Raw genomic sequence first — 25,678 nt, 5'->3', positions numbered from 1 at the left:
AAACAAGTGCTGTTAAAATATACATTTTAAAGATACAGAATCAGACTGCATCAACTGTAAATCTTTTTAGGTGGAAGACGACCGCTAACAACGTCTTGGGGACATTCAGAAAGCTTCCCTGAGATTGCATTCCACCCTTTGTTCACCATTGGCTTTGTAACTCACATTTGCTAGCTTTCTATTTGCTGGCTCTATTGGTTTTCGGCTGCCTTGCTTGAGTTCTTCCATTTCCTTGCCCAACCCCTGATTACTGTATTTGTCCACCAGTGCTCAATTCTGTAAACAGGCATTTCAATCTTGTTCTATCTTGCCACATTTGCTGTTCATTCAAAGACAGAGGTCAAATCTCTTCTAGGGAGCTTGATGTTTGCTTTTCTTTCTTTGACTTCAACATGAGAGGATTTATGTGACAATTATGCTGGCTCCAAGGGGTGCTTGAGGAACACTTTCCGATGTAAAGAAAATTCCAGCCCACAACAAAATTTAAATGTTTGTAAATTAACTTTGCAGATATTTCATAATTAGAAAAGCCCAAATGAAGCACATTTTTGGTAATTCTGAAGTGTGGTGGAAACAAATATTTTAAAACAATCAAAACAAATAAATACACTAGGTGATGACATTTCCATACATAATCATTTGTGCTCTATATACTTTTATCAGTGAAGCTATGTGTGTGCGAATGTAATGGTGATTTCAATTGAAGATGTGTTGTCTGTAATGGAAGTGTGCTACCACACCATGCATATTCCATTCTATGCACCCCACTCTACTCTGCCCCATTCCATGCCACTGCACTTTACTCTGCCCGCTCCAATTTACACCAGACCCTTGCAATCTGTCACTGCACTCTACTCTGCACTACTACATTCTATGCCACTGCACTCTATGCCTCTCTACTCTATACCACTCTACTTTAGCCTATGCACTCTACGCCACTCTACTCTACTTTAATACACTCTTCACCACTGCACTTTTTGCCACTCCAGTCTAGGCTGCTCCACTCTATGCCACTCTGCGACACTTCACTCTACGCCACGGAACTCTATGCCAATACACTCTACACAACTGCACTCTATTCTGTACCACTCCTCTCTACTTCCCTGCACTTTATGCCAATCCACTGTACACCACTCTAATCTACTTTGCATAACTGCACTCTATGCCACTGCACACTACAACACTGTACGTCATTACTCTATGGCACTCTATTTTACTCATATTCACTCTACCCTGCACAACTCCAGTCTATGCCACTGCACTCTACTCTGAAACAATCTATTGTACGCCACTGAACTCTACACCATTGCACTCTATGACGCTCTACTCTGCAACATGTTACTCTACTATGGAACACTCTACACCACTGCATTTTACAACACTGCATTTTACACCGCTGCTTTCTATGCCACTGCACTCTACGTCACTGCACTCTATGCCACTTTACTCTGCAGCACTCTACGCTTATGCACTCTACTCCAGTCCACTGTACACCATCCAACACCACTCTATGCCACTCCAATACATGACACTCTATGCCACTCCACTCTATCACACTCTACTCCACTTTTCGAAATTCCATTCTACAACACTCCATTCCATTCACCACTACACCACTAGCTTTGTCTCATGCTGAACAGCAGACAGACTGAGAAACAGCATAGCTAAAACACATTGGCAAAGCCATTAGCTCTTGCATAGGCGCGACCTATTGGCTTTGCCAATGCTTGTTCATAGTTTCAATTTAAAGGACTCCCTTCAGAACTCAACCCATACATTACTGCTCTAAAACAAAGTCAGCCTGGACTGTAGGTCAATTTGGCAGGGGTTAGGATGCAGTGGCAGCTAACAGTGAACGGGGTGGAGGGAGAAGGGGTGAAAAAACCCCAAAATATTTTTTAAATACCTGTTCACAGCCGCCGTCTCTCCTCCATCTTTGCTTCTCTTCCTGATGAGTCCCAGAAGCAGGAAGCACACAGGCTCCCCTAAGCCAATCAAAATGCTGCTGTTAGCAGTGTTGTCATTGGTCTGACCGCCGGGGTTCGGCACTCAAATGGGGACTGGGAGCCTGTGCATGTTTTCCAACTAGGCTGTGTATTACAGCCCGGTGGAGAGCATGTAAAGTGCGCATGACTGTTTGGCCGGCCCAAGACGGCCGGCCAAATAGCCATGCACACTTGTTGTGCACAAACCACTCATCCTCCCAGTGATACCAGCCCCCACGCCCAACCTAACCCCGTAGCTACAAAAAATAGAAAATAATAAGTATGTTATTATTATTTTATTTGTCCTGTTTTCTGCTCTGAGAGCAGTGTCGTGAAGCTCCTCCTCCTTAGGGAAGAAGCCGCCCCTTTTAGGATTGCTGATCTGAGAGGGTGGAATGCGGGCCGGATTGTAAACTGTTTGCTTGTCTTTTGGTCTGCTAACCTGGTTTTTACTGTTGTTTTAACAGATTTTACCACAAATATTTCCTGCAGAAAGTACAAATGCATGCAGACTCCCATACCTTTCAAAACACATATAGAAGGGCCTCTATAGGTTCAAAGTGCCCTGATTTGTAGAATGTGGGTTACTTTTTAGCTGTCTGATTTGCTCATGAGGATCACTTATATTTTGGTGTCTGGACCAATTTTCTGTCCCAGTCCGACCCTGCTCAAAATCAATACATATTTGTCAACATGAAGCTTCGATGCCATGATCAATTAAAGTCATATTTTGTTCTCCGGTCAGCCTTCAGTTTTGCTGAATAACAAATTGCACACATTTACATTTTTTTCAGGTAGCAGAACCCCTGGCAGAAGGATTGTTTGTTCTTTCACTGCCTGCCTCTCTCTCTGGGGATGACCATTTAGGAAACCTGATCTTTTCACTTTAGGCAAGAGGCACCTCAAGTTCGGCATAAACCCTTGAAGTGTGGTTGTTTTTGAAGAAAGAGTAGGGGAACTGTTTGTTGACAAATTAAAAAATTGGAAATGTTGTTTCCAATACATCCCTGCCAATTTGGCCACCGAGATAGACAGACAGATTTATAGAGCAATAGAAACCCAGCTGCACTTGCATTGAGATTTCCTTGCAAAGAGAAAGCTGTGTTATGTGCTACACAAAATCCACTACAGTATGCTTTTTCTGCAGTACATCCCAGGTTGTATTGCCTGTGGTAGGGCCCATCACACCTAAGCCACTTATACTATGTTGTATAAAGCTAAACACAGGGTGCATCATTGGATTTACTACCAGTGCTTTAAATGGGCCGGTACTCAGTACCGGCACTTCCGGATTTATTTGCCGCCATTACCGGCACTTCTCTGTAGCCAGGGAGAGTACCGGTACCCTGAGCCACAGCACGGCAGGCGCAGGTTAGGTTTCTCCTCCAGTGCAGGGCAGATTCCACACTGCTTCCAAGGAGCATGTAATTATTACGTGTAATGTGTTAATCTGTTTTATTTCCATAAACGCACTTCTCTTGTGTTTTGACATGTGCTGCAACTGGTATAGAAGTCATTAGGTATGAACATATCTTGCCCTTCGCCCCGCCCCTAGCCCCGCCCACTTGCCACACCTCTATTTTAATGAGTACCTGCACTTATTTTATCCCATTTAAAGCACTGTTTACTACCCTCTGTACTATATGCCTGTGTGCGTGCGCACACACACGATCAATATGCATATGTGCAGAGCATGATGCGTTATTTATTACCATTGTTGACAGTGGGGAGGGACAATGACTCATAAGAGGCAAAGCTTCAAATGCTTCACACAAAAATAATAAATAGCATATTAGACTCTGCATATTTGCATCCATTGCTTATCCCATGACATTTTACATGTTAATATTTTTAACAATAGCTACTTAGCCAAAACCAGGATGCAAGGAGTTGAAAGTGTACAGTAAGGTGAAACAAGAGGCCTCCTGGCTGTGAGGAGAGGAGAGTCCCTGTGTTTAGTATTTGTTATGTGCAATCTGTGAAGGTTAACTTTTTATTTATGGTAATAAGACCTTGTACTTGTCAACAGTTTTGTAATTGAAAATGTCACCAATGATGCCATTTAACATATCAAAAGTGATGTATTATGTAAAGTCATTAACATTGCATGGTCGCAGGTTATAGTTAGCGCACTGAAATATATCCGGCTAATTTCAGTTGTTTTTCCGTTATTAAATGTTAGACTTTATCACCTAAATTTAACGTCACTTTAAATTAGGTTATGGTTGTATTACCGTGCCTAACTATATCATCACTTCAACATTTCTTTTTTTCAGTGAATTTCTGTTTTAGTGTTTTATTCCAGGCTAAGGTCGTACTTCCACACCTAACTATGACATCACTTTAACCTTTGTTTTTTCAGTGATTTTTTTTTTTTTTTACATACTATAAATTTGGTATCTGTGTGAGGATTGTAGGGTGGACAAATATCATATTGGACAACCAATGCCTGTGCGCACTGAGCTTAGTGAACAAAGTCTGTGTCTAATCCTTTACAGGCAATTACCCCTACCCCTTCTTCGTAGCAACAATAGCTGTGTCAAGAAATCGTTCTTTTTTGTATTTTGTTTTTTATAACTTTTTGGCACAGTTTTTTGCTATAATGGATTTTTTTTAAACAATGTTAAGCTATTTTTTTTATGTATTTAGAATTTATATAATTTATTTTTTTTGTACACATTTTTATGATACTGTCTTAAGTGCATCTACCTCCCTTTGGTGGAAACTCTCCTGTTGGCCTCCCCTGAGGAGAACACCATGTGACATTCCTTGCAGTATGTTGTAATATACTCCATATCAGCTTTCTTACTTACTGTTGGCATACATCAGCAGGTGCAGTTTTGAATTCGTCTTCGCCTCTTGGATATTCTCTCTCAAACTCAACTCTGTCAGTCTCACTGGGGTGCTTCAGTCTTAGGTGCTTCCACATTCCAGAAGTGCCCAGTAACTACAGTAAAGCCCTTGATTGCACTGTGTGCATATAATTCCATTGATTTTCTTTAGCCCTGGTGGAAAAACTGACTTTCTCTGACGTAGTGGGTGGTGGTGCCATGGATGTTTCAGGCTCTACAATTACATCCTCATCCTGGAATGCTGCTGTTAAGTTATTCACAGTGCTTGCACTGGTTGATGACTGTTTATCCCCAGTTTCACTAGATGCCATGATGGATTCCGGCTGTAATTTTTCCATGTGCCTCTGTCAAAGAACAATGGCAAATTGTATTCAGGTAGTTTCTTCCTGATTATTGTTGTAGCCTGTGGGCTTATTTTTTAGCGGTCTTTCTATATGGCCAATCAAATGGCTGCTTTCATTTTTCTTTTTTAGTCGACTCCTGGGTCTCTCAGTACTTCTTTGGGACCCAAAAATCCAATAAGAGAGTGCTGTGTCACACTTGTGGGCCTTTACTTCCTTTTCCGGAGCATGTGGATGTTTTAAAAAAAGTTGTATTTACTATGATAGGTTTATTTTATTTTAAAGCCCAAGGATTTCCTCACAGGCATAAATAAGCAAGATTTACTGTACGCGTTAGTAAAATGTCTGCGTTTTTAGGTATTGTGGTACAGTTGTACTTGGGAATGCTACTGCAATAGTTGTGACTCGCAGTAAAAGCATATCTGATTGGTTGAAATGACTGCATTAAATCATTTTAATTAAGTTCCTACCTCTTTACCCTCAATGGGGACTTGCACTTACCAAAGCTAAAGTTAAATGAAACTTCACTTGAACATTTTTTCCCAGTGATTTTTTCTGTTATCATAAACTGCAGGGAACAGTGCCCTGCACCCAACCAACTATGAGCAGCCAGCCCCAACTGGGCATGACCTTGAGCTGTGCACAGTAGGGTGGGCCAAAGAGACTGGCCTGTGCACCAAACCTTCTACAACTGATTAACTTGCGATGCCTGGGACTTTGGCAGTGCTTACCAGATGTGGGCCACAGCACTGGGCATTTGGCCAGACCTAGCACACAGGGCTCCACAGGAGGCCAGCGTGCTCTGGGTATGAACTTTGGCCATGCACAGCAGGAGTTGGCTGTAGGCAGCCAGTCACTGCGTCCAACTCGCAGGTTGTGGCCAACCCCCACGGAGCAAGGCCTCTAGCTCTTAGAAGAAGGGGTTGGGTGCAGGGCCCGATAGCATTGCGGGCTTGACTGTGTGCATCAGGGGTTGATAGCAGGGACTGGACTGCAGCCATGGCCTGCTCCCAACCCACTGCATGTGCCCAATGCCCACATGTGACTGATGGCCTACTGAAAAAGTAGTGCACTGAATCCTTTTTGGTTGGTTTTTAACAGAATTAACAAATCCTGTGCTAGGAACGCAATGATTGGAGTCTAGGATAATCAAATTCAGCATATTGTTTGTGAATCCCAAAATAAAAACATTTTCATAAACATTTCATTAATTGCCATGGGGATCCCTTTGAGCCACTCACCTGGGCCACTCACCTGGGTAGGTTCACCGTGTCCCCTTATGCCCTTTTTATCTTTTTTTCCCACCAATAAAGGTGCTCAGAGAAGCATGTTGGCTATAGCAAGGCACAAAGGAAATACAGTGCAAGCCCAGCGGATTCATGAATGCACAGATGGATTTGGGAATGCATGGCATGAGAAAAAGCTCCCATGTCCAAAAATATGCCTTATTTTTCTTAATTGGATTCACAATGCTTAGTGGATCCACAAATTAACAGTATAGATACACCCAAAATGTAAGTTCTTCACGTCCAGACCGGAACGCTTTTTAAAAGGTAACTTTATTGAAAAGTACTGAATGGAATTACACCAAACCATATGATGGTGCTTCCTTGTGTAAAGTCCTGTGGTACACGACACGTTTGGTGTAATTCTATGCAGTCATTTTTTTTCTGTATCGAAGAACACAGAATCCTATTGGATTTAAACATGGGAGATGGCACTTAGGGGATTGTTTGGGGCCTCCACTTGAGGGAGCTACACAAACCTTGCCTTGTGGAACCCCAACTAGATGTACTTTATTTTGGAAAACTTTCTGCAGATTCCTTGAATGACACCAAGTGTATTTAGAAAACAAACCAACAATATTTTTTTACTGGAAACTCTAAACTAACCATAACTAAAGAGGTGCAATAATATTCAGTGTAGAAACATAGTTGAAGTGCAAATAATGTTTGCAAATGATAATAGAAAAAAGCCCTGAAATTCTCAAGTTAGAGCCATACTTCATAACTTGTACAACAGCCATGCATATCATAACTTGCAGACCAAATGAAAGGCTCATGACCTCACGCTTGCTTTTACAGACACAATTAGAATTGCGGTAAATAGTTTTACAGGTGATGTTACAATTTAAATCACATTACCCTGAACACTTTAGAAAAGATGACTATACATGAATGAATGTATTATTAGTTAGTATTTTGAGTCTGCATTGTTTTTTACAAACCATAAATTCCCTTTGATTTTTTCATATACATATGTGAGTTTTTTGCTCATATGCCACATGCAACGGTTCCCTGCACCCAACCAGCAGTGGAAAACCAAACCTTCCTGTGCGCGTCCCTTGGTGTGCGAAGCGGGAGTTGGCAGCAGAGTCTGATTTCTGGCCAGGCCCTATCCCTAAACTGCCATAGTTGGCCAAACCCCACTGAGCATGGCCTTTAGCCATGTTCTGCAACATTGGCTGCAGAGCCTTGCTTGCAGTCAAGCCCTGTGCCCAACCCACCGTGGGTGGCTAACATCCACTGTGCGCTGCATTTGACAACGTGCATCCCGGGGTGGGCACAGGGCCCCGCCTATTACCAGATCCTCTTTCTTTTTTCTTTAAATTTTTAGGGGTTTGAGAACCTAGTGCTAGGTCTGCACACCTCACGGTATGTCCATCACATGCCTAAGGCTTTTCCTTAAGGGCTTTAGACCACTGATCTGGATTTGCAGACCGTGGAGTACCATGCAAGGAACCACACACTCCAATCTCGAGGATCACAAACTCTGCCTCATAATGCCTCATTCTTTTAACACCAGTGAGGGCATCGTCGGGGAGACACATTTGAGCCTGGGGTTTATGGGATGATTTATTATTTTTCAGATTGCAGTAACCAAGTTAAGGTGTGGCCAGCCAGCCGGAGAGCATTGAGCCCACGAATTCTGACTCAAAATGAATAATATGCTATGCAAACAAATGATGGACGGAATCCTGAATAAAGCATGCATTCACCCCCAGTCAAGATATCTGGGTTAAATCCATTGTTCTTTAGCTCACTTCGCCACCCAAGTTTATACCAGCCATAGGCAAATCAGTCGTGATCCTGTTCCTCATGGGAACAGTCGAACCTGAACTGCCAACTGGACTGGACTGGAAGCGAGCATCCTGGGACTGGTTTTGGGGTATTACCCCCTCATCAGCTAGGCTTAATCCAGTGGCACAGTGAGCAAGAGACCCACGTCCAGGCATACCCATCCCACTTAAGGCAAAAAATGCTACGCACACAAAAGATGGACAGAATGCTGAATAAATCACACATTCACCCTGAGTAAAGAAATCTGGGTTAAATCCATTGTTCTTTTGCTCACCATGCCACCCCAGTTTAGACCCAGCCATTTTCAATTCAGTCTTGACCCTGCCCCTCATGGGAACAGTCCTGCCCAAACTGCCAAACCAGGTCCTCCCTGGACCAGAAACAAGCATCCTGGGATGGGTTTCGGGTTTTCACCCCTCAGCCAGGCTAGCTGGAATCATGTCACTCACAGATCAATAATGAAAATGCTCTTGGGCAATTGAGGAAGCAGGAGGGTCTTCTTGCCTTTTGTAGGTAATTGATCTAGCAAATGAGGGGCAAATATTATCAATGTGTGGGAAATGTGTCACATTTTGTTTGAAGGAGTCTGTAGAAGTGGCTAATGTTGTCTCTGTGTGATGACAGTTACATTTAAGGGGTAGCTACATAACCACCGTAGTTACTTTTGTACGGGATACTTAACTTTTTGTGGGCTTGGCATGTCAGGGGAAAAGATATTTGCAATGTGCTGTTACATTTTCAGGATCACTATAATTTGTGTTTCCTTTTTCAGTGGCAGTTAATTTTGTATGGGCAAAGCTACATTTTAAGGTCACACCTGCCTTACTCTAGACTGGTCTAGATTTCTAGATTCCCTGACCAGTATCATTTGAAGGGGGCAGATGTTTTTTAGGTGGATAATTGTTTTTATGTGGACAACTTTTTTTTACAGGGCAGTTGTGTGGGAGGATTGCATTTGCAGAGTGAGCAGTGCTTTTAAGTCATTTTCCTTTTAAATAGCCAGTTCATTTTAGGACTGGATTTATTCATGACCACATGATTTTACAGAATATGTATGTTTAGAATTTAATTTCAGGGACTTTCAGGAAAGCCGTTTTTAGGTCTCGCCTAGGCAGCTCTTGCGCTGTCTCTTCGAGACATGCTGTATTCCGTATATGGGCTTTAAGCTCCGCCTGTGTTTCATCCATGTATTTTATTGGCTCTTTCTAGTGTCTTGTTGGTATTTCATTGGTGTATTTGTTTTGTAGTCCCGCCTTGTCCCTGTTTAGTCCCTCCCTTTCTATTGTTGTAACCTCCCATAAGGACTGTCAGTGTTACATGTAAACGTACTCGGTATGTTTTATTTACAGTTTGTTAGCACTTTTTTGTTAATGACTTGCTGGATTTCATTGCGATCTGCATAAGCTTTTTTTTTGCCTTTCCAATCATCTACAACAATGTTTTGACTGACTACGTGCCTTTTCTTCAGGTACACAAACTTGTATTATTTATATGTTTGTGGAGCCCACACTGCTTTTTTTTTTACAGCAGCACCACACCCTCCTCACAGAAGCCTCATGTCTGGCTTAAAATTCATTTTTTGCAGTTGAGCCCACACATCTTATTTAAGAGCAGCACTGCGTCTGCTTCACCAACGCCACACGTCTGGTTTACTTTTTATTTTTTTGCTCTGCTAGGAATCTGCAGGTTTGTGGAGCCCACACGGCTGTTTTAAGAGCAGCAGCACATCCGCTTTACAGATGCCATGCATCTGGTTTAATATTCAATTTTTTATCACACCATGGAGCTTCTGTTACAGCAGCACCTCACCCTCTTCACTAACACCACACATCTGTATTTTTTTTTTTATCCCACCATCGAGCTGCAGGTTTGTCAAACCCACGTGGCTTTTTTAGAGCAGCACTGCACCCTCTCTTCAACGGTTTCATGCGTCTTGTTTAATATTCATTTTTTTAGTCCCACCATGGAGCTGCAGGAATTGTGGAGCCCACACAGGTTTTTATAGAGCAGCATCGTGCCCGCTTCACCAACCCCCCCTTTCTGGTTTAATATTTATTTTTTGTAAACCACCATGGAGCTGCAAGTTTATGGAGCCTATGTGTCTTTTTTTTTAAGCAGCACCGTGACCGATTCACAGACTCTATGCATCTAGCTTGCTATTCCTTTTTTTACCACCCCCCCCCATGCAGCTGCAGGATTTTGCTGATTTTTTCAGAGATTATCACAAATTCTACCACTCCGATAAATTACTGCTGCCTCAGCTAAGCGTTTCTGATATATATTTGCCTTGCCAGAGTAAGTCTTTCATTTTCATGGTTCTTCTCTACATTTAGAAGTTCCTCTTCCCTTTCTAAGAGCATATGCTGACACAGCATCAACGTCAATTCCCTTCCTCTAAAAAAATCTTTGCAAGTTCTGCCTCCAGGGTGTGGTGCACAAAAGAGTGTAGTCCCACAAGCTGTTACTAGGTGTTCCTGTAGAGTTGCAAAGGGACCTCTATTAGCCACATAAGGTAGTGCAGCTAATTATAAGGAGAAAGATTGCAGCTAAGTACACATTTCCATTTGTATTTTTTGTAAGTCCGATTTTTGTTAAGTTTGCTTTTTAAATAAACAACAATGGTAATTTTTTTAAATGCAAGCAAACAAAAATCTCATTTCCAATTAAAAAAAAAACAAATGGAAAGGTATACTCAGCTGCAATCTTACTCTTTATAATTGTATTAAGGGTGCAGGACTTTATAAGACTCTGGGCCTCATGTAGGAAGCCTAATACCGGTCGGTAACGGCCGATTTTCGGTAAATATACCGTTACCGACCGGTATTTAGGCTTCTGAGATGTAGGGGGATCATTTCTGTAATCGGAATTTACCGAATCGGTAAAATTACCGAATCGGTAATTTTACCGATTCGGTAAATTCCGAATACAGAAATGAGATGTAGGAGGAGTGTGTGGGTGTCGTGGGGATTCGTTATTTACCACCAACTAAAGGTTGGTGGTAAATGACGAATAGGTGAATAAAAGCATTTTTGTGCACGTTAAAGTGTGCAGTGTGGCAGACATACATGCCCTTAGGGCATGTATGTGTGCCACATGTGCACACATGGCCGAATCAGGGGTGCAACAGGGTGTCAATGTGACACCCTGCCACCCTTGCATGTGCTCAGGATGGGGCAGCAGGTCACCCCACTTCTGCGTAGGGCAGCATTCCTCTGAAACACAATGTCCTCACCCACACGGAAAGCGGTCCCCTGTAGTGGCGGAGACTTGTGGGCAAGTTTGTGCTTTTCCTAAAAAACAACGTTCAAAAAAACTATCATATTTTAATTTTTTTTATATTATTGTTTAAGCTTTGAAAAGGCTCTGCCATGCTACCCATGCCTGGTCATTGCTTACAGTGCCCCACACCCAGCGTGTCCAGCGCTTGTGGCAGCCATGTTCGTGAATGGACTTGCAATCCACTCCAAGATGACCAGGGGGAGTTGGCGCACATGTTTCTGTACAACTGTATCACAAGACTATTCAACGATGTATATCTCCATGGGCACACTAATGTGCATGCATGGTTGGCCACCTTTGAATATTTGTGTAACCATAATACGGAGGGGCGCACTATAGCTTGCACTGCTGTGCAGCGTGACAAAAAAACATTGCCAAAGCTGATAGATCTGGCATAGGCGAATCTGATTGACTTTGCTGATGCTTGTTAAAGGGAGCTGTCACCAGCTATCCTCAGTCATCAAGACACCATTTCCAGGGTGTGGGCTTTTTTCTAGCAACCTAATGCATTTTGGGGTTTGCAGTATTGGATAATTTCAACTGACCCAAATAAAACTACTGGTGGCCCAGGACTCGAAGTGGGCATCCTTGGTTTCATTAACCATCTGGTAACCTTGTTTTCAGTCTAATCGCTGTTGATCATACTGATTTATTGTATAGGGAAGCAGGGGTGTAGCATAGTGCAGCAGGTTCAGTGGCACCGGGACCTAGGGGCCCACTGAACCATAGCTTTACCGTAGCTGAACCAGGGCTACAGTTTTACATCTCCTCTCCTTGCACCAGGGCCCATAGCACCGTTGATACGCCACTGTAGTGCAGTGATTGTGTATTTTTGTGTATATAGTGTTATATCTAGGGGACAGTCGCGTATGAACGGAATTTCCTCCGGTTTTTTTTTCCCAGGGGGATGCTGATTGTACAAGGAGCCAGCTCGTTTTGAAGGGGCGTGAGAGCGCTTGAGAAGGGTGCGCCTGTCCGCAGAGGGTGCGGTTCAGCCCTGTGACTGCAGGGGCAGTGGTGCATCGGCGATGAGGGTCGTATGGGGAATCTCAGTTGTCGTGGGAAGGAATCCGGCAGTTATTCTAGAAAAGAGGGCGAGGGGAAGCATGGTGCGGAGAGGGCGTGGTCTTTGACAAGATGGATGGTATGAGTGATGTTTTTGACTCTGAAGCTGAGGTAAATGGCGGATGTAGCTGAAAGTAGCCACAGACGGGGAGGGGCTGTCGGGATATGAAAAGGTGAGTGATTGTCTAAATTTAAGAAGGTTAAGTGGAAACTCAGACTTTCGAACAAACTTAAACCCTTGTTTCACGACGTCAGCCCTCCTGTTTCTTAGTTGTGGTCCATAGCACCAAGAGATCACATTCTGGGCGCAAAATTACAAATGGAGCAGAGGCTTTTAAAAGTGATCCCGAGAGACTGTGGGGGTGGAGAGGGGGTTAGGGCGGCGGCGAGCGAGGCTGTGGGGATGGTGACAGACTGGGGCGGTGGGGAAAGATATTTGGCGGCATTAAGAAGGGCTGTGGCGTAACGCAAACGGTGCACCCACTGCTGACTATGATGAGGACCCGAGTCTTCCATTTTTCACAATGTTAATTGGCCGTGTGCTGCGTGGGGTATACGGGTCCTTCCTCAGCCGGCCTCACCCCCGCGCTGCAGGGGCCTGGTTTCACCTCCTAGTCTGTGGCTCTGTTGGGGGAGACTGGAGCGTGATGAGAGGCTATGGAAATGGTGTGTGTGAGGGGGGGCTTTTGATGGGGACGATGAGAGGCCAGGTCGACAATTTGAGACTTTTGATAAATCGGGCATAAGAATGGCACCTGAGATGGCGCGTGCCGTGGGTGGAGGTGCATGGAGGCTCCGAGCTTTGTGGATGGGGCAGTAAGAGAGACTGTGGCGCTGCTCAGATGAATGTGGTGGTCGTGGGTAGGCTGGGAAGAGGTAGGGGGGTGGAGGGGAGACGCTGGGGTTAGGAGATTACGAGATCGGGATTAGTGGAAAGTGGGGGCGATCGTTTTGGGGCAGGGGTTGCAGAAATGGTGGGGGTGTACAAGAAGAGGGAAGGGGGTGGTAGGGGGAAGAGGTCGGGTGTTGGGGTGGCGAGAGATAATGGAGGTGCCCTTCTTCAGAGCCCCGGAAACAGTGGTGATTGGAGCAGTGGTGGAAGAGGAGGAAAGCATAAAGCCATGTGACGAAGCTGGGTTGTGTTGTTGGGACAAGCTCGGAAAGTGTAAAGAGGGAGTCTGAGGGGAGAGGTCGGGGTGTCGTTGAAGAGGCTGTTGCAGGTGAGAGGGAACGGCGGGAAGAGAGTCAGAGGACTGGCGGGAGAGCGGCGCGCACACCTTGGAGGAGGCTGCAGCAGTAACGGGAGAGAGGCAGTGCTGGTGGAAGAGGCTGGGAGCTGCGGAGGAAGGCACAGGAGAGCAGTGTGGTGGGAGAGGCCGGCTCGACGCCCCGCCCCCTCGCCTTCCCAGCTCTCAGCGCAGTCCGTGTGAGGCTGGCAGTCTGAGCACTGCATCCTGAGCGCCGCACCGAGCCCGGGAGGAGGCTAAGCCGGGCGCCAGCACCCGCGGGCCGCCAAGGACCCCCCGCGCGCTGCGCTCAGGACCCCCCCACCCCGGGCAGCACGCCTAGGGGCTGTGATTTGTGGAGGGAGCCGTTGGAGTGTGGTTGGATCGTGAGCTGTCCGTGGATGTGAGAGGAGCCGAGATGGGAAGGTCCGGGGAGGAGAGTGGAGGCGACAGCCTGGGAGCACAGGGGCACGGAGCCCCCCGAGGTGAGGCCATGGGTCGAGTAGCTCCTCCCCAGTGTGTGGGCACTGATCTTAGGGTCGTATGATTTGGGAAAAACAGACTCCTTCCCTCCAGGTGAGCGCATGGAGCCCCCAGATTCGACGGCATGGACCCCCCCCCCCCCTTCCATCTAAAGGCATGCGTCGCGGGGAGCCCCGGCATGAGGGTACGGAGGTTGTGAAACTTGGGGACCGTGGACCCCCAGGTGAAAGCATGGAGCCCCTCGGCGGGAACCTAGAACTGACGGGGCACAGCCCCTTCGTTCGAAGACATGGAACCGCTTGGAGGTGGTAGTGTGAATCCCTGTGAGGGGGTTAAGGCTGCGGATCGTGAAGCTTTGCGGGCGAGGGGGCATGGAGCCCGACCCCTGAGGGATGTGTAACGGGCCAAGCGCCCCTCCCCCGGTGGTAATGGAGTGCTGAGATTTGGATGCGTGTTGAGGGGGCGTTCAGCCCCACAAAAAGTGCGGGGACTAATCTGCGGGTTGGGATGATAGTTTATATTCTGGGTTAGCCGGAGTTGGGGGCTATTACACTCCGAGTTAGTGATACATGGCGTCCGAGGTGAGGAGGCACGGATCCCAGGAAGAGAAGCGCCTGGAAGCCTGCTTGAGGCTCCTAGCGTGTCCCCAGTCGTTAACTGGTCTGTTTGAGGGTCTGGCAGGAGAGTATACCAGAGCCGCCGGACCTTGCACTGGAGCGTGCCTTGAGGGTTGCATGAAGTATCTTTTTTCCCGTGCCTTAGCACTCGCCCCACCCCCTTCGAAAGACCATGCTTTGGGGAGAGTTCGCCCAATTCTGTCGCGTATACTGGAATTGGCCCCCATCTCCGACCCGCTACCCCAATCCTATCCACATTTCCCGCTGAAAAATGTCTGCATTCCCACGAACTGTGAGACGCGCCCCCCCCCCCCCCCCCCCCCCAAAAAAAATACGTGTGCAGTCGATGTGGTAGTACCTGCGACAACGTGTGGCCCCTCCCCGGATGTGGAGATTAGACCCCTGTGTTCATCGAACAGTGATGCCACCTGAACCCTGTTTCTCTCCCTACGTCCAAGAGGTGGGTGAGGGAACGTCTGTTCCCACATCATGCCGCCCCCCCCCCCCCCACACTGAACTCATGGCACCTCATTGTTAGGCGATCTTGGGGTGCTATAAGAATGGGTTCCTCCTTTTCTCCTGGCTGGCCCTAGCCGTGGTCGGATGGGGTCCGAGCAGGACTATGCCCCCTCCCCTGTAGAGGCACAATTCTGGGAGTGTTCCTGTAGAGTTTCTCGCTGCATTGCATGGCGCCGTGCTGGATTGGGGGGGGGGGGCACTCTGCTGAGTATGCCCACTGGGTTGACTCTCTTATCAATGCGGGTTAAAGTCGAAGGGGGAGCATCTATCTAGCGCTGCACGGGCGCAACAGATAGCAGGCGCTATTACGCAGTGGTTCAGGAGTACCTGGCATCGCCCATTGCTTCAGAGGAGCTGTGTGAGCAGGCGCTGTGCACTTGACGCTGCACAGAGCTGTGCATGTTCTCGGTGTCGCCCAGGAACCAGTCGCCTAGCCGGTATGTCACGGACCCTAGTGCAAGGAAGAAAAGCCCCCTTCCTCGGCTGCAGTTCGAATTATAAAGTACAGCGATTATCGGGGTTCAGTGCGCCTCGCAGACTGCTGGGCGCTGCACGAGGGGATGGGGCGTCTCTGCCAGGAACTAGGCTTAACTGTTGATGTACACGCAGTCGGTAATTTTCGGGTGTCGATTGACTGTACCTAGTGCTGCAAGGACGCATACATGCTCGCAGCGCTGTAGAGAGCAGGGAACGGGGTGCCTGCCTGTTGCATAACCCCGTAAAGCTTCGCGTTGCACCCGCGAGCACGTACGCAGTGCTATTTCTCAGTCAGTCCAAGCTGAGTAACGTCACATCTCACCCCCCATTACTGCACTTCACTGGGGGGTCTATCTTCTGTAAACTACCCCTGAGTGTCAGGCCTGGGGTGCTTTGAAAAGCATACCGGGGGGGGGGGGGTGAGGATTTGAGTCATGCCTCGTATCCGTTCTGGAGCAAACCCGCCCGGTCTAATTGAGGGGGGGGGGGTCTGTTCTCACTTATCGGGCGGGGGCTCTACCACTGTTTCTGGTGCCCCCTGCAGATGGGAAGAGGGCGTGGTAACTAGAGGGCCGCGCTGACCGTCTCCCCTTCTTATTCTTCAATGTCTGCGCCGTGTCCCCCACAAACCCTTTCAGTTGAACGTGGAGTTGGGGGACACCATTTTCCCACGCTATCCTTCATTTGTTAACCTTTCGCCTTGCTTGGCTGGTGCTTAAGATGATAACATCTGGTTATTTCTTACACTCGGTGCTTTCAGTTTGTGTGGCCCACAGACTACATTTCCTGGGTGCGCGTGATTGCCCCTTGTGCCCTTAATATTTTTGTTTCCATGGCTGTCTTGAGGGCGCTCTTGTCTGATCTGTCAACCGTGGCTGGAGTGCCCCATATCGACGATGGCTGTCTTGGGGTAGCTCCGTGTGTCTGCCGCTGAGCTTTCTATGTGGTGGTGCTTGTCTCCCCCAGACCCCCACCCCTGCTGTGGCCAGGGGCCGCATCGTGTCTTACATTGGCTACCCAGCTGTGGCGCTTCGCGCGCCCTATACTCTGCCTGCTGTATGCGTAGAGCTCGTTGCTTCCCACATGCTGTGGTTCCCATGCTGTGGGGCTACTCGTTTCCTGCCTACTGTAAGCCAGGAACTCATTAATTCCCACAAGCTGTGGCACTTCTCGCCCCCTATACTCTTGTCTGCTGTATGCATAGAGCTCATATTTACCCACATGCTGTGGTAGTTTTTCAATTCATAAACTGTCTGCTGTGGTTGGGGACCCAATTATTTCACACACTCGGGGCTCCCAGGTGCGGCACTTCCCATCCACTTGCCTCAGTCTGCTCTGGGTGACAAACTCACTATTTCCCTCGTGCTGTGGTTTCCCAGCTGTTGCGATTCTCCCTCTCTATTTTCTGACTGCTTTATGCGAGGGGCTCATCATTTCCCCACACGCTGTGGTTCGCCAGCTGTGGCACCTCTTGCTTCCTATACCCTGCCTGCTGTATGCGAATAACTCCCACCCCCCTGAAAACGGTGGCATTTACCATTTCATAACCTGTCTGCTGTGGTTGGGGACCTAATTTTCTTCACATACTGAGGGCTCCCAGCTGTGACGCTTTCCATTCCCTAGCCTCAGCCCGCTCTGGGTGAGGAGCTCACTATTTCCCTCGTGCTGTGGTATCCCAGCTGTGGCACTTTCCATTCCCTAGCCTCAGCCCGCTCTGGGTGAGGGGCTCACCATCTCCCTCGTGCTGTGGTTTCCCAGCTGTGGCGCTTTCCATTCCCTAGCCTCAGCCCGCTCTGGGTGAGGGGCTCACCATCTCCCTCGTGCTGTGGTTTCTCAGCTGTGGCGCTTCTCCCTCCCCATTGTGTCCCTCTGTATGCGAGGCGCTCGTTATTTCCAACACTCGGCGGGTGTCCAGCTCATTAATTCCTACACTCAGTGGGTTCCTCAACGCTGTCTGCTGTGGGTGGAACCCACATTATATCCCACAATCTGGGGGTTCCCAGCTGTGGCGCTACCAATGTCTTATGCTTTGCCTGCTGTGGAGGAGGAGCCCATTATTCCAAGCACGCTGTGGTTCCCCAGATGTGGCGCGTCTCCTTCGCTGCTTGCTGTGGGCGAGGGGTTCATTATCAACCACATACCCTGGCCTCCCACGCTCCGGCGCCTCTCATTCCACAGCCTCTTCCTGCTGTGTGTAGGGACCGCATTACTTCACGCACTCTGAGGGCCCCCTGCTCTCTCCGTGGGTGAGGAACAAGCTATGTCCAGCATGCCGTGGGGTTCCAAGCCGTGTCACTTGCCATTCTCTATTCTCAGCGTGCTGTGGGTGAGGAGTTCCTTCGATAGTTCCCATACGCTGTGGTTCCCCAGCTGTGATGCGGAGCTCTGTAATTTCCTATGCGTGTTGACAGTGGACCCACATGGTGCCCATACCTGTGATGAAGTGGCCCTCTGGGGCCCCTTCGTTTCCGGTCCACCGTGCCTCCGCTATTTGCCGTATGTCCCTCGCTGGGCTCTCGCGAGTTTGGTGGGGGCTCGAGGGGTGTGGTGAGTGCCGGAGGTCGCTAAGAGGCCCATATCTCTTACATACTCAGATTTCCATTACTGTGGGAAGGGAGCTCCCCCACCTTATTACGCGCTCTGCGGCACAGAGCAGGTTTCCACATTTCCACCGCACACTGCTCTCCATGCTACGGTCATGTTCTGGGGTGCGCTAGGATCTCCCCCTTCTGTTTTCAGCCCCATCCTTATTCGGGGTCATGGCCCCTCCCTGGCAGGTTGTGTGTGGCCGTCGGTTGAGCAGTGGCGTGTGTATTCTGGGCCTACACCTGCTCCCCTGTGGCCGTGGGTGTAATGCCGGCCTCGTAGGGGAGTCCTTCTCATGGGAATGGGATTATATCAATAACGTAAGCGCCACGATATGCACCTTTGCCTGTTGTGCGCTACGCAGCTGGTCAGATTAACACCGTGACTCGTTTCATATTGGGGTGGTTCTGTGCTGTATGTTCATATCGCCTTTTAGAGCATTCCTGCCGTCCCTGGGCGTTTGAAATGCTTGCTTCCTGTGGTTGATGAGCGAGCCCTATAATGGGGTGCAGGGGTGGGAGGGAGCATCACTTTACCCCTGGTAATGTTGTGCCATCTCGTGGTAAAATGGGCTGATGGCGTGTGTGTGTGCGGGGGGGGGGGGGTTGCTCTGTGCGGTACCGAGGGCTTCTGGTGGGCGATGAGGATTCGAAGATGTCATTTGGGGTGGCCCGTCGAACATCTGGTGCTGTATTAATGACCAGTTGGGGTGTCTGCTGCATGGCACGCACAGTCACGCGTCCTGAAATGTAGTCCCTCGGCGCAAAGGGGAGACTCTGGGAAGCCTCTGCTCATTTTCAGAGAAACCTGTCGGATTATTTTGTACGTTCGTCCTATTGCCGAGGATAAAAACCCTCACATAAATCCTACTCCAGCGACTGTGGTAAAGAATTACAGAATCGCCGCCTAATGTTACTGTTTGGGGTAATCTGGCATTGCCAATCTGTGCGCGGCATTAAATCACGGCTGTCAGTGCCGAGCGGCGGGCGCAGGGCGCTGCAGTGCCGGCTGCTCCTCGCTCCGCACTGCATGGACACCGCTCGGGTACTGGCTGCGTGCAGGAGACGGGAAGGGAAAGAGGGTGCGATGGAGCTCTCCTTACACTGACGTAGTGACAGGTGCACGGCGGAAGGAAGCGACCCTCTTCCTTTGCCACATGCACTGCAGCTCTGCCTACACGTTCGGGGTGCCGAACGGGGGCATGTGTGGCACGATGAGAACCGGCGCTGTCCGTGGGTGATGCAGTGTGTGAAATGCGCGGCGCACGAGCTCTCTCCCTGGGGGCGATGAAGCTCCGTGCTGCGCGGTGGCACCCCGTGTCGTGGTCTGACCGTGTGGTGCACGGTGAGAGCCCGCGTCTGGAATGCGGTGATATAGCTGGGTGCAGTGAACGAGCTGCACTGCTCTACTGCACCTTCTGAGCAGTGAAAGTGGACCCCTCGGTGCGCAATGTTTGCTGAACGGCTGGGGGGGGGGGGGGGGGGTGATGACACCGGGATCGGTGCAAAGTCTGCCTTGCAGCGCTCCACTGCGCCTTAAGTGCAGCGTACGTGCATGATTCCCAGTGCAGTGTGAGGTGCATGCTTCCAATGCGCCCTCCGTAGGGCTGCGGAGTTGGGTACCTCATTTTAAGCCATGAGCCGCCCATGGTGCAGGTTGTGAGCTGCACGGCAGCCCAGCTCCCTCGGTGCAGGGGATGAGCTGCACGGCTCCCGTGCGTCCTCGGTGCGGTAGGCGAGCTGCACGGCCCCCTGCGCCCTCGGTGCAGGGGGTGCGATGCACAGCTCCACTGCGCCTCAGTGCGAGCTGTACGGCTCCCAGCGTCCTTGGTGGGCGGCTGAGCTGTACGGCTCCCCAGCGTTTTCGGTTCGGCGGGTGAGCTGCACGGCCCCTTTGCACCGGCGATGAGCTGCACAGCTCCCCTGCGCCCTCGGTGCGAGCTGCACAGCTCCCCTGCGCCCTCGGTGCGAGCTGCACAGCTCCCCTGCGCCCTCGGTGCGAGCTGCACAGCTCCCCTGCGCCCTCGGTGCGAGCTGCACAGCTCCCCTGCGCCCTCGGTGCGAGCTGCACAGCTCCCCTGCCCCCTCGGTGCGAGCTGCACGGCTCCCCTGCGCCCTCGGTGCGAGCTGCACGGCTCCCTTGCACCCGGGATGAGCTGCACGACTCCCTGCGGCCTCAGCGGGGTATCGGAGCGTGCTCCCTCCGCTCCGTGCGTGTGTTGCTCGGCAGCCTCCCGTGCCAAGGCCTTGGAGGAGAGCCAGCACCGAGGGCTGCCGTGCAGGCGGCAGCAGTGACGCCAGCTGTGCGCTGCAGGATGTGTTGCTGGACCCTCCTCGTGGCGGGGTTCAGGCGTAGGCGACCCTGCTGTGGCACTCGGGCTACTCTCAAGAGCCGAACCCGCTGACTGGGCTTGAAGGACACGAGGCCGAGAGTGTTTGGACCCGGTAAATCCGAGCATACCTGGGCAGTGCGCATACGTCGCCCTAGTACCCCCTCTGGTTTCTCGGGGGTTCGAACTCGACTGGGAGTGGCGCCCTGCTCGTCACAGGTGCAGTCTCCCAGAACAGCGTCACCCCCATACTTTCGCTGGGGAGCCTTCGGTGGGGCTTGTCGTAGGGAGCATCGTGTACTTTTCTATGTACCCCGTCCCAATAAAATAATGCTGTACTAAAACTGATCTCTTATAGAGCGCTTGCCACGCGCTGATAGTCCCCCGGGACTTAAATACTAGAGATAATATGAATATTTAAATAGCCTGCAGAATTGTGATTTGCACAACACACATTCAATGCGCGGAAAAGGATTGTGTGTTTTCTGCGGCAGCAGAACAAATTGTCGGAAAGAATAATTTATTTCTTTGTAAGGCACCGCAAGGCTGTGTGATTAACGATATTCCACTGTGTAATCCTCATCTCGCTGTACGCCTTTGCCTTTTTCCCTTAAAAATGCAGTCTTCCTTTATATATGTTATTACGTGGAATGGCGGAGGGAAGGGGCCTGCATGGCCTAGGGTTTTTTTGTTTGGGGGGGTGGGCGGATATTAAGGTGGTGCACTTTGAAATAGCAGTCGACAGGGCGATGGGCAAAAACTGCTGAATGTTTAGTACGTTAAACAATTTCTTTATTTACATACGTATTGTCGGGGGTTGTAAGTTACAAAGTGGAGATATTGTAAGTCTGAGGCACACAGAAGTCCACTTTTTTTACTATCATTTTCAACATCGCTGTCAGTGTGGCTTAAGCCATTGTGGGAGCGCAATAACGAGGGGCACATTAATTCACATAACACCTACACAAGGTACATCTGTCATTGCATGTTTCTGGACTGTGGGCCACTGGCGGGATTTTAAGCCGACATACAGCAATCGGCCTTAATTTAAACTGTGAGGGTTCATAGATCGCGTCTGTGCAAAAGGCAGCGCCTAGAGGTTGCTTATGCCTGACGTAACGCATACTCTTGATGTCAGTGTATTTATTAGCCTGGTAGATGCAGCGGTCACCACACGTGCAGCATTTGCCGAACCCAGACGAGGAGGTAGCTCCTTGGTGCCGGTTTATGTTTCCAGGCGCCATATTTTCCCAACCGGTGGTGTCATTAAGCTGTGTCGCAGGATGAGTTGGAGAGAGAGAGAGGCGCAACAAGCTGCAGACGTGCCAAGAAGTCTGTCTTGGGATTTGTTTGGCGCATGGTTTTGTCTCACAAGATCCATAGCTCCTACCTTAGTTTTATTTTGGAAGAGGAGGTTTGTGGTAGGTGGTCCCCTGTGGTTGGTATTGCGTGTATTTGTTTTGATGTTGCCATATTCCTTCCTGTGGGACACTTAACAACCTCACACCTCAGTGCGAGGTCTCACCACGGAGACCTGTGCATCCCGCTTTCATTGGGAGATGCTCACTCGCTTAAAAAGCTTCCAAGAAATTACGCAAAGCAACATTTGAAAAACATAAAGTTTCGCCAAAATCAGCAATGTTGCTTATTTGACCGGTGTAATTAACATGTCGCCGATGCCTGGCTTCATTACTCCCCCCCCCCCCCCCCCCGAGATAGACTGGCCCAGAGGTGCGCTGGTGTTTTGCAGCGCAGGCCCACACCTCTGGAAGGGGCGAGAGTGGGGTGAGATAATTTACACCTCGCGCTCTGAGTGCGTTTGTCATATGTAGCGTAGCGCTGATTCCAGCCAGCCAGGCTTCAGCGCGCTGAGCATTGCTGACACAAAAACTTGCAGTCACGCATGTATTGTTCTGGACAACAAATAAGCACATATCGAGCACACATGCCGCATAAGTGATGCGGTAGGGTTATTGCGGTTTTACACTACAGCAGAGTGGAAACAGAATTTTACAACGGGAGTACTTTCGATGGAGAATCTGCATAAAGGGGTGTCCAGTGCAGGCACAAGGACACAGACACTTTCGCACCAGGAAAGTCGGTCGCGCCAGTGACACATGGGGTGTTTGATGGGACATGAGCGCTGTCATGCCAGTTGGCATCACGGGCCGTTGTTGTACGATGGTAGCTGGCAAGAGCTCATACGTGTAAGAACTGTGATTGGCGGGGGGCGCTCGGCGTTTATAATGGGTTGAGAAGTACAGTTTGTGTAAAAGGAATATACGGCAGGTACAGGTCAGTTTGAGACCCAAGGCCTTCACACGCAGCGTGGAGCCTGCAGAGCAAAACAACGCTTTGAGCGCATGAAGACCTGGAGACAATGTAATGTGTGTATGGGGGGGGGGGGGGCTGAGAAGGGCGCTGAGGTTACAGGAAATATGAACATTAACCTGAGAAGTAGTATGGTGACATGAAGTCATTTCATACATTGGAGCAGTGAAGACCGAAGCAACAGTGCTCTCAAGGGGCACAGCCTCGAGGGGAGGCGTGAAGAATGAATAGTAGGGACATTCCTTCAAACTTGGGGGGGGGGGGCAGGCCGCCCCTAGGGGGGGCCCTCGGGTGATCCCAGGGTGGGGAGGGGGCTCCAAGCCAATGCAAAATAAGCATTCTGCTCTGTAATGGGCCACCACAACTTTTGTCATTTATATCCGAGCTGGGAGAGTGTGTCAAAAGGGGAGGGACTCTAAATAGTCTTCAAACCCCCAGCCACACACCGTGGATACTTTGATACATTGTAATGGAGTAATTGTGACAATTCTGAGAGGGGCCCAACGATTTATTTTTCCCACTAGGCGGGCGGGGCAGGCACAGCATTAAAAAACGTGAAGACCACTGCTTTAAGGGTTAGATCAGTCCCATGCCAGGCTCTGTTTGGCGCCCTCTGGCGCTGGGTTAGCCATTGTCGTGGGGCTAGTGTCGCGTGGATGACTCTGACCCTCTCTTCTTTCTCGTCGGCCTTTCGGAACTTCCAGTCTATTCTAATACCTCCCCTTCTCTAGACCCCTCTGCGAGTGACACCCCTCTCTGGATGCGAGTGGTTCGGCCCAGGGCCTCCCACCTCCCCCTTCCAGCTGGACAGTAAAACCGCCCTCTCTTCTCTCACGGCCATGTCAGGGCCGTGTATAGGAACGGTGTCAATTTTTGCTCGGGCCTGTGAGATTCCTGGTCTCTCAAGGCGCCGGAGAAAAACATCTTTTTATTTTATTCCCCTATATGTACAGCTGTGTTGACATCTCTTCAAGGTAAACACACAGGCAGCCTTGCATCCCCCTTTTAACTGCTCCTTAAGTTCCCACGTCCACACTCGACGAGGATCCGTGTGTCGTGTCCGAGGCGTTACCCGCTACCACAGCGCTACCCGTTAACTGAGCCGCTGCTCGCAGTATTTGTCCTGGGAGCTCTCCTGGGCGCATCCTCGCAGTAACAGCATGCTGCCGTAGAGGGCGCCACATCCTCCGTCTCTGCTCCGATTCTCTGATCGTGCATAGGCCTTTAACTCCAGTTGGCGAGCTCGGGCACGCGTTGTGTTTAGCCCGTGAGGTCGGGGTGGGCCTTGCGTTTAGTCCGTGAGTTCCACCAGTTGTCAAGAAATGACAATGACAGAACTAAGTAATGACACCTATTATCTAAGCACCCCTGAGGTGACCAGACGGTTTCGGGCGTCAGCTTGCCGTAGTCCCTTCTCCTTTTTATTACTTATATACGGTTTAATCTATTTATTTTTCTGTATCTCTCGGCTTTGTAAGTTTTTACATCGAAGGCTTTTTTTTTATCCCCAAGGACTATCACCGTGAGAGCTGTGGCTTTTCTGCGACTAATTGTTGCTCCCAACGGATATATCATTTTAGATTGTAACATGGATAACGGGAGCTGTCCGCGATGTTTCGCTATATATCGTGAATTTTCGGTCCAGCAGCCGTCAACGGTGGTATCCTGATCGCTCACTCTAGTGAGGTCTTTGCCCGTGACATATCAGGCTAACCGCATCTGTCTTTGGTGCTGTCGCGATAATTCTATAATATCTGTGGATACCCACGTTCTGATATAGACTGCTATTTTCACCAAAACAACTGCATGTCAGACTATCCTGTGATATCTCACTAACCGTAGTCGCTCACAGTGATGTCACGATAGACTCCTCCCCGGTTTCTGGTCACGACCTTAGCCCCGCCCAGCATTAATGCATGGTATTCTGTAGCACTGACGTGCCACCTCGCTCTCCTCCGCTGTTCGCGGAGCCCGTCCAGGGAGTGCGCCCTCCCTTCCTTTAGGGACCGGTTTCTCCGCAGGGCGTGGCGAGGGCAGGCCCGTGGCTGGTAGAACAGTTGTGCCTTGGCGTGCACAGCAGTGAGTGAGTGGCGACCGCCGTGTTTGCGCTTTCACTCCCTCCCCCCACACATGAAGGGATTTTCTAGCGAGCCTTTGAGGACAGCCTCGGCAAACAGACACAACAATGACGTTCAACAGGCCCACAGAAGGGGGTCCTCTCAGGACAGGATGGAGTGGGGCGAAGGGAGGGCGGGGGTCAGATTTCTTGAAACAAAGTGAACAAAGGGAAGGACTCTGCATTCACCCTCTCCACAGGTAGCCCCCTCCAGGGGAGTTTACAGTCTGGCCTGCTCACTGTCGCTTTTTGTTGGGCGTTAATTACGCAGTGAGTTAATGTGTTCAGCAACCAAGGCGCTCTGGGAACTATCGTCTTGTTTTTCTTGTAAGCTCTCTTTGTTTCTGCTTTGTTTGGGGGCTGATGGTGGCTCGAGGCATTTGGCCTGCAGA

General features: G+C 49.5%; 1 protein-coding gene across 5 annotated transcripts in view; it reads left to right on the top strand.

The window, feature by feature from the left end:
• Positions 1-25,678, top strand: part of PCDH1 (protocadherin 1) — a 310,663-nt gene that overhangs the window by 26,420 nt on the left and 258,565 nt on the right. Inside the window, exon 1 of one of the 5 annotated variants that reach the window (XM_085617766.1) lies at positions 12,647-12,775. The exons of 1 other annotated variant lie outside the window; for it this stretch is intronic. Coding sequence is in view for 3 of the 4 variants with exons in the window: in XM_085617765.1 (XP_085473891.1) it covers positions 14,247-14,313 (67 nt within the window). In the remaining variant the exon portion in view is untranslated. Of the gene's footprint in view, positions 1-12,646; positions 12,776-13,839; positions 14,314-25,678 lie in introns of those variants that run through there. 3 more of the 5 variants (XM_085617765.1, XM_085617768.1, XM_085617769.1) reach the window with 3 other exon arrangements.

The sequence above is a fragment of the Triturus cristatus genome, chromosome 7, assembly GCF_964204655.1.
Source record: "Triturus cristatus chromosome 7, aTriCri1.1, whole genome shotgun sequence".
In the NCBI taxonomy this organism is placed as follows: Eukaryota; Metazoa; Chordata; class Amphibia; order Caudata; family Salamandridae; genus Triturus; species Triturus cristatus.
The sequence above is the reverse complement of the archived record's forward strand: the minus strand, read 5'-3'. Positions and strand labels throughout refer to the sequence as shown.